General features: G+C 47.2%; 1 protein-coding gene across 1 annotated transcript in view; it reads right to left on the bottom strand.

Moving 5' to 3' along the window:
• Positions 1-288: 288 nt before the first annotated feature.
• LOC144148624 (uncharacterized) overlaps positions 289-11,258 on the bottom strand; it is a 61,190-nt gene continuing 50,220 nt past the window's right edge. The window contains exons 8-9 of the mRNA XM_077680135.1: positions 5,081-5,197; positions 289-819 (exon numbers count right to left, since the gene is read on the bottom strand). Of these exons, the coding sequence (XP_077536261.1) occupies positions 676-819; positions 5,081-5,197 (261 nt within the window). The 3' untranslated portion in view covers positions 289-675. The remainder of the gene's footprint in view (positions 820-5,080; positions 5,198-11,258) is intronic.

Here is an 11,258-nt window from a genome sequence, read left to right as displayed (position 1 = left end):
CGATTGGCGACGGACTACGCTTGCACATTGTTGCCAGACAACAATTTCCATTCTGCCAATGACCGCTATATAAGACGAGGGGTGAGTTTTGTGCGGATTTTTTTGGAAAAAAACTCGACCTATATTCCGGTTTATACGGTAATATACTAAAACTGAAAAGGTGCAAGCCACAAACAGGCAGCTGAGTTTATTGGCGATCATTCATTTCTAGAACAGCTGCGAATGACATGAGAGGGTGCATGCCTCCTTTAGCGCTCTTTTTCCAAACGCGAAGTATCCAGGTTACTTATTGCACAGGCTTCTAGTTCTACTATTATTAGCTGGATGTGAAGAGAGAGAAAAACACAATACACTGCGGGCAATTATTCACGCACCATTTATTCGCGATAGAGAAGTATTTAGCCAACACCATGAAGGTATCGCAACAAACGTGTAAAAAAACGAGCCGCAGTCAATCAGTTTTGGTATTTCTACATTGCCGTGGTGGGCGACACGCCGGAAATCGTAGTAAAATGTCGACGACTTGTAACACTACTTATTAAAATGTAATCCTTTCGCCGGCAGCTTATCGCAGTTCACGTCACGGACTCTGCAAAAGGTTTGTGCTCTTCTCCACTGGGAAAGCAAACGAGGGATGGAAAAGGAACCCGGAAGTGGACGGTGGAAAGGAAAGACTCAATTTAAGAAAAGGTCCTGCTTGACTCGGGCAATTCTGTCGAAGAATTCCGGTATGCACCTCTTCGTCGTATCCACCATGTGGACGTTGAACAGGAGGAGCGAGAAGTTCTTTCGCGGAGGAAGGCTCTTCACGAAGGCGACCTGCGGTGCGCGCGTTTCGGGAATGCGGATAGTTACATATAGGACATAGGATGGCATTTAAATGAACACCGAAGTCAAAATATAGATTCCGGTAGATCAGCTGATTAGCTCACCGAGAACACAAATACACGACTCTTACGTGTAGCTTTTTAAAACTGGGGTAGCAGATAGCGAAAATGAGAAGGCGGATGCCGCCGCCACTGGAGCTTGCACAGAAACTGGTTAAATCCTACGGCGTCCGCAACTTCTTTCCTGGCTGCCGCTGGATGGCGCTACTCGTTCACACTTGGGACAGCGGAACCGCCTTTCCTGAAAGCTTGTACACTACGCCAAGCGGTTTATTCGGAACATCAAAGGCATGTTTCCTTCAACAAAGCATCAAGACTTGGTCTCTTTTTTTTTTTCATGCTTAAAGCAGTTCTCAGCAGCTCCAAGCAGCTCCTCGCGGGTTAGATTCCCGGCCGCGGCGACCGCATTTCTGATAGAGGCCAAAAGCAAAAACGCCCGTGTGTACGAGATTTCGGCGCACGTTAAGGATCCCCAGGTGGTCGAAATCTACATCACCTTCGTAGCGTCGGCGCGTTAAACCCCACAATCAATCAATCAATGAATTCAAGCACCTCCGTACTTTATTTGCCCATCGAACGTCTCTGGCGGGAGCAGTTTTGGGCTACTTGGAGCTCTGAGCCGGCAAAAAAAAAAAAAAAAAAAGAGACCTACTGATTCGATAATAACGTGCGCTGCATATTTGGACGGGGAACACGGACAGTGAAAAAGACAAAACCATACGATGGTGCGCGTGTTCCCCGTCCAAATATGCAGCGCACGTTATTATCGAATTCAAGACTGTACAACTAGCCCCTAAACATGACTTTATTAAGACCTACTGATCTCGGGTCGCATTAAAGAACCCTTTGATGAGTGGTCCTCAGCTGAAAATGACGTGGCAGTTGCGAAAAGCACGACAAATGCGATCGAAAGTGACCAAAACGCACGCTAAGTAGTCGCGGTTTATTCGGTTGCTTCTATACCGCTATACATCGCCGCTGCCTCGCTTGCTTCCGGTTAATGGTGACGCACACGGCGGCTGCAGAGATAGAAGCTTTATTTTTGCTGGGCTTCTTATCGATTAATCTTGACGGTCAGGCCCGATAGACTTGGTCTTTCTTTGGCCGACGTATTTCTGTAGCTGCCTACTTCGCAATGCGCGATTTCGTTCCCTTCTCGCCTTGCGGACCAGGCAGCTAGAGCGACCCGTCGGCCAACGGAAGCCCCTGACTGCCCGACCATCGTGATTAATTAAAAAGAAGAACAGCACAAATAAAGTTTTATAATCAGTGCTTAGTTAGCAATTTTTAAGTAATTGAGGCACTTCCGGCCCCGAATCAACGCTAAAACAGCTACGCGTAGGTCAGGCTTTCGTTTGAAACCAGCTTGCTGTTTGCCTTCATATTTTAGGGGTGCGATTGGATGCAAAATGCATTGAAATCATGAACCCTTCCTCTCCGTGAAGGTCGGTAACCAGCGAAACACTTTAGCACGCAACACAAAGGTGTCACAGCATTCAGGTGAGAAGTATGAGATAATTCTGTTCCCCTCGCGCGTTGACCGCGGCCATATGTAAGAAATACAGAAACATACAAGCACACACTGTTACCTTGAGTCTAATTCGAAGGCGTGCTGTTGGTAACTAATCTGCTTAAAATGCATGTCGTTAAGCATGAAATTTTAGTTATAATAGAATCCTGATTGATTGTAGGGTTTTACGCGCCGACGCAACGCAGTCGATGAGGTGCGCCGTAGTGGAGAACTCCGGATTAATTTTGACCACCTGGGGATCTTTATCGTGTGCCGAAATCTCGCGCACACGGGCGTTTTTGCTTTTCGCCTCCATCAGAAAAGCGGCCGCCGCGGACGGGAATCGAACCCGCGACCTTGTGCTCAGCAGCGCAACATAATAGAATCTTGTTTAATGTGCTGTTGTACGCGATCCACACCTTGTGACGTTCTTCTTTCTCGCCGGCGGAGACCGCATTTAAAATTGCGAGCTTGTCTTGAAAAGCCAAATATTTTCTTATTCAGGCAGCAGAAATCATACACGAACCCATACCACAGATGTCAGGGGACACACGCGACTACGCACCGATAGGCAGGCTTACCACCTAACCGACACCGCACCCACACGTGGAAACGCACGAGAGATCGCGGTGCGGTGAATCCCGTTAAATTGGTGCGCTTTTCCGCCCGATTTTTGAGAAAGAAAGCAATAAACCTTGACTTATCAGCGTAGCGAATTCGTTACGTCCAGGTTAACCGTCGCAACTCCTTCGTTACGTAGAGGTCGCAAACACATGGGCTTCAATGAAGGGGGAAATGGGGAATTGGAAAAATTCGTTAAATCCAGGAATTTGTTACATAGAGGTTCGTTATATCCAGGTTCCACTGTACTCCCTAAAACCCTTGTTATGTGGCCTTCACTACTTTGCCCGAATTTATTGCGTAGCGAACACATTCGCTTTGATTTATGACAATATCAAAAAACATTTGAGGGTCTTTTATTACAATAGTTCCACATGCAACGAAACTGACACGTCAAGAGTTACAACTGGGCAGTTTACTCGATGTGTCCACATAGAAATCCTTAAGCTTTTAAAATGTTGAATTATAACAGCTTTCTGTTCCTCGATTTCTGAAATTTCGCATTAAGTGTTTCTTCCTCTGCAGGTCGCTTTTAAAAGTGCTTAGGCCTGGATACTGAGCGTGGTAAAAAATTTTAAAGTGGCACCGACAGATTTTTCTCAGCACGTTACCGTCGTGACAGTATGTTGCGGAGTGCAATTTTAAACGCGAAGTTGGAAAAAGCAGCCAGTACGCGATGGTAATCGTTTGTATTAATAGTATAAACAGTAAAGACTACAACGAAGTACTACCGTTTTGCCTCGGGCAATGATCAAAAGGCCGTCTTTTCGCATTAAAGATGCTGGCATACGCAAGCTTCCCTGCCGACTCTAGTAATTAAGCAGTTTGGTCGCATACAAAAAGTGAATCCTCGTTCTATAAAAGCCCTTGATACAGTAAGCATTGGGGATTTTGTTATAACGACAGTGTTGATATTCGTAGACCTCATTGTTTCCGACGTGTCATTTGCAAGTACGCTAACCCCGCGTTTTAATGAAGTGTTTTATTCGGAGTCTCTATGTCCTGAAAGTGTTTCATGGTCCGCAAAGCCGTGTATACCCCTTCTCAACGAAGCATCGCTTATAACGAAGCCCGCTTCTCATCATGATGACTTCGTTATACCATGGAAGGATCCTGTGAGCTCAAATCGGCGTCAAAAAAGCAACGCCAAGAAAAAAACACGCCGGAGTTCACCACGACGTACTAGGCATAAATGTATTCTTAATATTAATGATGCAGCAATAACTTGCTTACGTTTCCAAACTAAAAACATACCTGTCTAAGGCACCTACTGAATCTAATTCTGGTTCCGCTTTACTAAAGCGGGTAAAAAATGTTAACGGCAGCGCGAGAAAGGTGTTCCTTCAGCGACGCAACCAATGGCACATTATGCCATAACCGGGCTTCAAGTCATGACAGGACATGACGTCTTATTCTTTGAAGCCCATCATTCCGGTTAACGGCGACGCCGGAAAGAAGCAGTTACAACCGCCAACAGTCATACGGCAGATTCATCAACATGGTGACGCCATGGTCATTGCTCAGGGTGAAGTCGTCTTATTGCTGGTGATGGCTAAACTTCGCGGGCTACTACCCTTACCGGGAGGCGAAGTTCCGTTCCCTTGAGGCTACAAGCCCGTCATTTTCTGTACGCACACAGTGCCATCACTAATTTTCCTTCAACACTCCTTCTAACGTTTTCAGCAACTGCTAAAATAGCGGCGCAGTTTCGGCTGAGTAGCCTACGCGTAGAATGGCGGGTTTCTGTGCGAACTACCTGGTTTCGAACAACAGCAATGTCAATTTTTTTGCTAGACCAGTTCTTGTATTTCTGCCGTATAATGTTCCGTTGACTCAGACCTACGAATTCTTTTTTAAATAATGGTGTTTTGGTGTCTTTAGGACGGTTTAGGGGCGGGATTTGGCATATGAACACGTTTAAATAACTTTCTCCATCACACCGGGAGTGCCTGGCTTGTACCCACTTCGGAACGGAATATCGCTTCCGGAAGACGGACTTAAGTGGGCCATTGGATTCCCCAAGTCATCTGAAATGAATACCCATGAAAGCACTTCAACTCACCTTCTCCGCCATAGTGCTTACTGTATCCGCTAGGAAGACGAAATAGTCTCGTGCAATGAAACCTACTTGATAGCTCGAGTTGATAACCTTCCACATCGTATTATCACTCGGGCAGATCTGAAACAGAGCGCGGAGGGCAACCTTGCAGGACATCTGAACGATTCCGCGACAGCGCCGCGTTTTGAAATGGGTCGACACGTCCTGTGTGCAGGGAAGATGTACTAAACATATTTATAATCTCCAAGTAAAAAGCGACGTTTGAACGACTCCCTTAAAGCAATTCAGCAATTCCGATTGGAATTATCGGAACGCATGCGTACCTTGGCGCAGCTCCCCTTCAAATTGGTGAACATCGAAGGCGCTGCCCTTACAGTTGTAATTCCAAAGATTTCATTAACTGATAACCAGTTTAACATTTACAATCACTGGTGGAACCACGTGTGATTTTTTTTTCGTCTGTTAAAACCTCCCTCTCCTGTTTATTCCAGGAGGAGGAATAGTTTTAATTTCGTCAGAAAAGGTCGTAAGGGAAGCTGGGCTGTAGGTCACGCGGGTGGCGACACGACCATGTTTTAAAGCGACATCCAGTGCTCTTGTCACGGTTTGAACTTCAAATAACAGGTCGGGACTGAGCATCGGCACCTCCCACTACATGGAGTTAGCCAAGGGGATACTCGGAGCAGCCATACACGATATGGGTTAATTATGCTCGTTTGGCATTTCGCAAGGAGCAGTCGTGTTGGTGTAATCTCCTGGATAGCTCAGGTATAGTTGATAAGGGTTATAGAATGTATTGGTCTGGAGCTGCCTCCAGGATACTGGCTGAATATTGCTAAGAGATTTACTGAGTAGATGATATTGAAGTACCTCGATGTGGTAGTGCATGGCGGTGTTTGTTCACAGAGGAAAATTATTGTTGATCGCTTTTTCACAGGAATCGGTAAAACACGAAAGTGGAAGGGGCCTTCACAGGAGCAGTTGAATGCTAAGGGAACCTCCTTCATGCGCGAAGGGTTCACGAGCCTGACCCCACCATACAAAGTGGCACCGACACGCAAGCAACAAAAAAAAATTGAGGTTGATCCCTCTTTCCTAGGAATCGGCCAAACACGAAAGGTAAAGGGCCTTCACAGGAGCAGTTGAAGGTTAAAGGAATCCCCTTCATGTGCGAAGGGTTCGCGGCCCTGACTTCGCCAGACGAAGTGACGACGACACGCAAGAAACAAAAAACGGTGGATGGTGCCTCAATTCAAGCGCGTCCCCCGTACACGAAGGCGCTTAGGGTGTCTCGATTCACGCGCGTCTCCGCCGCACGGAATGGAAGCACCCTCTGAACGGTCCCGTGCTGCCGCTATTGAGTCAAACTGCTCAACGCGCTGTTCTTTTCGTATCCCGCAAGACCCAGCCACGCGAAAGAGATAAGTTGATTCAAACTTCCTTCGCCAGTAAACCTTGTTTAGCGATCATTTTAGCGTGGTTTTGATACAATGACTTGATTCGGCGAAGAGCGAGTGACCCAAAATCGCGGCGCCAGCGTATACGTGTCACCACCCTGTACGGCAGACGCGTGAATCAAGCCACCCAAAAGGCGCTGGCATCGAGGCGCCAACTGTCGGCGCTCATTGGCGTCATGATGCGCCACTCGTGGCCTCCGCGATCGGCTACAGGCGGCGCGCCGTTGTTCCGGCTGTCCCAATCGCCCGGAGAGAGCGTAAGTTGAAAAGGGGGCGTGGCCGCGTTTTTCGCCACACCGCGGCGCGCGTAGCCTAAGGTCGCTTTTCTCGGAGCGGGCGGGTGCAGGGGACGAAAACTCGGCCTTCGCAGCCTGTGTGCGACGTTTCATAAAAAGAGTTACCGCACACCAATGCAGGAAAAGGTAGAAGCAATTACTGGTGTTATTAGGGTAGTTACTGGTGCTTTTGGGTTTTCTACGTAGACTACGCCCGGGGTGACGCATAAGTGAATTCGTTGCACAGCAGTATTCTTTTCTGTAGTCACGCATGGTTCCAAAAGTACACGTTTTCCGGATTTATTTCCGAAAATCTCGGACATGTTGTTTGAAACGCACGGAACGCATATTCCGTGCGTTCCGAGCAAGAACCAGATTATGGGAATTCAACCGACCAAAATCCAACCATTAGCAAACACCAAAATACCACCTCTGAACGTGTGGTCTTTGACAGATAAAGTAAATGACATGGCAACACTACCTGAAAAGTTTGGCACAACTTTTACCGCCATACTATTTACAGAGATGTGGTATACTTCAGCATCAGAAGTGTATACTGTCCAAATGGCTAAGTATTTCTTCAGCAATAGGCAGGGTAAACGTGCTGGTGCCGTTTATTGGCATGCATGCATGCATGCACAAACACAGACTTCCAGTCTACCACAAATGGACGTGGTCTAAGTAATGTCATAGAAATCTTTACCCGAGGTACGATTGCTAGTTCTCTACTTGGTGAGTTTATTACTAATATCCCGAATAACTTACTTACGGCCGACGTTGTGCATACATATATTAGTGATCACCTTAACTGCTCACCAAAAAATAATACCCTTAATATTTCATGCCAACAAATTATGTGCCGAATATTGCCCCAGCAGAACTAGAAATTCAGAAACATTCTTACGAAAAAATACGCATGTAGAGTCGATAGCGGTGTGAAACGCATCGCGGAAAACCTGACCTTTTCACACACGGCAAATAATTCAGTAGCGAGATTGCAGTAGGTACTTGAGACCTCTAAGCATATTAAAATAAAACGCAAAAAATGATTTATTCGGGCACACACACACACGCACACGCACACGCACGCACACACACACACACACACACACACACACACACACACACACACACACACACACACACACACACACACACACACACACACACACACACACACACACACACACACACACACACACACACACACACACACACACAACGGATACCCAGAGCGTTCGAAACAACTTAAAAGGAAAAAAATATCTTTTCGCGCAGCGATATTGCGCGAAAATGCAGTGACAGCAAAAAAAGAATTCAGCATTCTGGCACTCACTCTGCCCGACATGACAGAACCCTGGGCTGTGACATTCGGCTTTCAAACGAAGGACCACTAAAGCTCCGTGGAAAGGCAATCGTGGGTGTTAAACAACGTAAGTTAAACCCTTTTGTAGTTGTATGGTCGAGTCAAAACACATATACAGTCGAATCCACTTATAACGATACCGCTTATAACGATATATCGGATATAACGATGGACAACGATTGCACCGTCCAATTTTGTATGCTTTCTATGGTAAAATAACCCGCTTATTACGATGCTCCCGAGCCGCGATATCGGATATAGCGATTGAATCCGCTTACCGCGCGCGCCGAAAATGCGAGCTGCCGCCGGCGCTGGCGCCGGCTTTTCGGCGCCGACAGCACGCGACGCGCCTTGCATCCCGTCCACCCCTTAGAAAACGAGTCGACTGCGCCAAGCGAGAGGAGGACCAGCTTTTCTTCCCGACTCCCCTCCCGGAGCCGCTGCTTTGTTCTCGTCCGCGCGTCCGGCCGAACCAACGTTCGGCTGGTTCGGCCAGTTCGGCTTGCACTGCTCGCAGCTCGGAAGTTTCCCTCCCCATTTCTGCGCGCCGAACTGAGTGCTTTTTTTTCTCCGCATCTGCCTTCGTTCAACGTTTCACCAGTTTCACTGTGGAGTCGGACTGAATGTTCGGACGCCATGGCCAATTCACCTGCGGCGCTTCCTTCGCAAAGTTGCGCGCCGTCGCAGCAGAAAAGAAAGCACACGGCAATCACTCTAGAAGTGAAGAAAATTTTCAAAGACCACGCAAATGGCCAAAAAGTGTCCGCCCTCATGGCCAAGTACGGGCTCTCACAATCGACCGTCTCCACAATCATCCGTTTTCGAGAGCAATTAGATGCTCTCGAAGAAGATGTGCGTCAGCTTCGCGTGAAGCAGTCAAAGCTGACTGACTATGGCTTTTCTGCAAACGAGTAGTTGCCCTACCTCACTTGCATGCTAATAAAATGTTTTGATCTCTCTTGTGGCTTTTTTTTTCTCGACCCGCTTATAACGATTATCGGTTATAACGATGGGATTTTCTTGGCACTTGGATATCGTTATAAGTGGACTAGACTGTACCACATACTGAGGGTTTTCTGGCATGAAAACACGACAACGAAGGATGATTTAGAACTCAAAGCACATGCTGCGTCGGCCAGACGAGCGTCTCTTCATGTTGATGATTATGATTATGATTATGATGATGATGATGATGATGATTGCTATTGGTTTCCCCTTTGAAGCGGGGTGATGACATGTCATCTTACCAAAAAGGACTAATATAACCATGTTTTACACTCTTGGTTTAATACTAGCGCTGCTTAGGGCAGGCACTAAAGCTTATTAGGCCCGAAATACTTTTTTTTTCTGTTACAGGTGGTAACTGTCCTAGGCAATATTCCCCTCTCTGCTTTTCGTCCACCAGCATTCTAATCTTCTTTTCGTCCCCTCGAGAGCCTTGAAGTTAACTTCCTCTCTGATACCCTTAAATCCTAGGGCTTCTGGAAGCCCAATATTCCCTTCATGTTGATTTGGATGGATACCCTCACATTCTAACACTAGGTGCCGCATAGTTTGTTTCTTTTCCGCAGACCACGCATGCCCCATCATTTTGTGAATACTTCCCACAAAACTCTTAGTTCGCAGGCAACCTGCTCTTATTTCGCAGGCCGCCACCTCGCGGCGGGAATCGGAGTTAACAAAATTACACCTCTCCGCCTGGCCGGAGTAACGGCGCGCCGCCGGCGGCAGATCGCGTAAGCCACGCGCCACTTCGCTTTCCCTTTCCTCGACGGCAGCACCATCTGAATGAGTAATATGAAAGGACATCGTGCGCGTTCATTGGGCTGCTGACGTCTCCCTTTGTAGCGCAGTGGGCAGAGCAACACGTACCTCACGTTCTGGCGGGAGAGTCGTGGGCTCAAACCCGGGCGCCTCAGCATTATTGGCACTTTTTCTGGCGCCGTCACTTCCGTGACGGATATGACGTCGCCGAAATCTTTGTGTACCCGGGCATAAAACACTTCCGTGTTAAAATAGCCGGTTTATTCCGGGACAACAAAATCAAATATGACATGCACAGAAAGAGCAGCTTGAACACGTAACTATGATGAGAATAACGCTAAAGCGCACGGTGCCTCAATTCACGCGCGTCCCCAGTACACGAAGGCACTGGCATCGAGTCGCCATCTGTAGGCGCTCATTAGCGCCATGATGGGCTACTTCAGTTCTCCTCTCCTAGACGGCAGCTCCACCTGAATGAGTCATCGGGAAGAACATAAGACGCGTTCGGAAAGCTGCTACGTCTCGGTTCATAGTGCAGTGGGCAGGCCGCAACGTACCTCCCGTGTTGGCGAGAGACAGGAGAGTTCGTGGGCTAGAGCCCGGGCGCCACTGCGTCAATAACACTTTTTTCTGGCGACGTCCTTTCCGTGATGGATATGACGTCACTGAGATAGCATAAATGGAGCGAATTAATTGAACGAAACTTGAAAACAGAAGAGACCACAGAAATAAAAATTTAAAAATTATGTTACGAAATAAAAAAATATCGGGTTAGCACATTTAATCGTTCAATTTATATGATACGGCTAATCTAGCTGAGCCTTCTGAGCGCACAGGTGTACAAGCAAAACGTATTCGCAGTTGCAAACACACAAATAAGTTACACGTCACGGGATTAGCTACGCAGCTTCATATGCTCTGATGCATCGTGTAGTTCTTCCAGACCATGATAGGCATTTTTAACTACCGCGCATATGCGCTATATTAGTTCACAAAGCCCTTACTAAAACCTCGCGAATAGTCATGGCACTGCATTGCATGGACGATGGCGTCTGAATGTACCACGGTTGGTTTGTGTCGGACTTGCACGCTTACGATTTTTTTAAGCCTGCCTTAAAAATCCGCGGCAAAACATGTATCGTGACATGCATACCAGTCAGAAGCAATCTTAATATTGTATTTATTCAACAGATGCTAATGCAGGTCGACACTCAGGACGCGCGGGGATATTTCGGGCCACCACGTCTACATTCATCGTCACATCAACAAATCTAAATAATAAAAAGTTGCAGGGGACATCTACGCTTCGGTCTTAAGAT

This window comes from Haemaphysalis longicornis, unplaced genomic scaffold (assembly GCF_048455015.1).
Source record: "Haemaphysalis longicornis isolate Haplotype H1 unplaced genomic scaffold, Haemaphysalis longicornis Haplotype H1 scaffold_8, whole genome shotgun sequence".
In the NCBI taxonomy this organism is placed as follows: domain Eukaryota; kingdom Metazoa; phylum Arthropoda; class Arachnida; order Ixodida; family Ixodidae; genus Haemaphysalis; species Haemaphysalis longicornis.
This window is presented reverse-complemented; position numbering and strand designations above follow the sequence as displayed.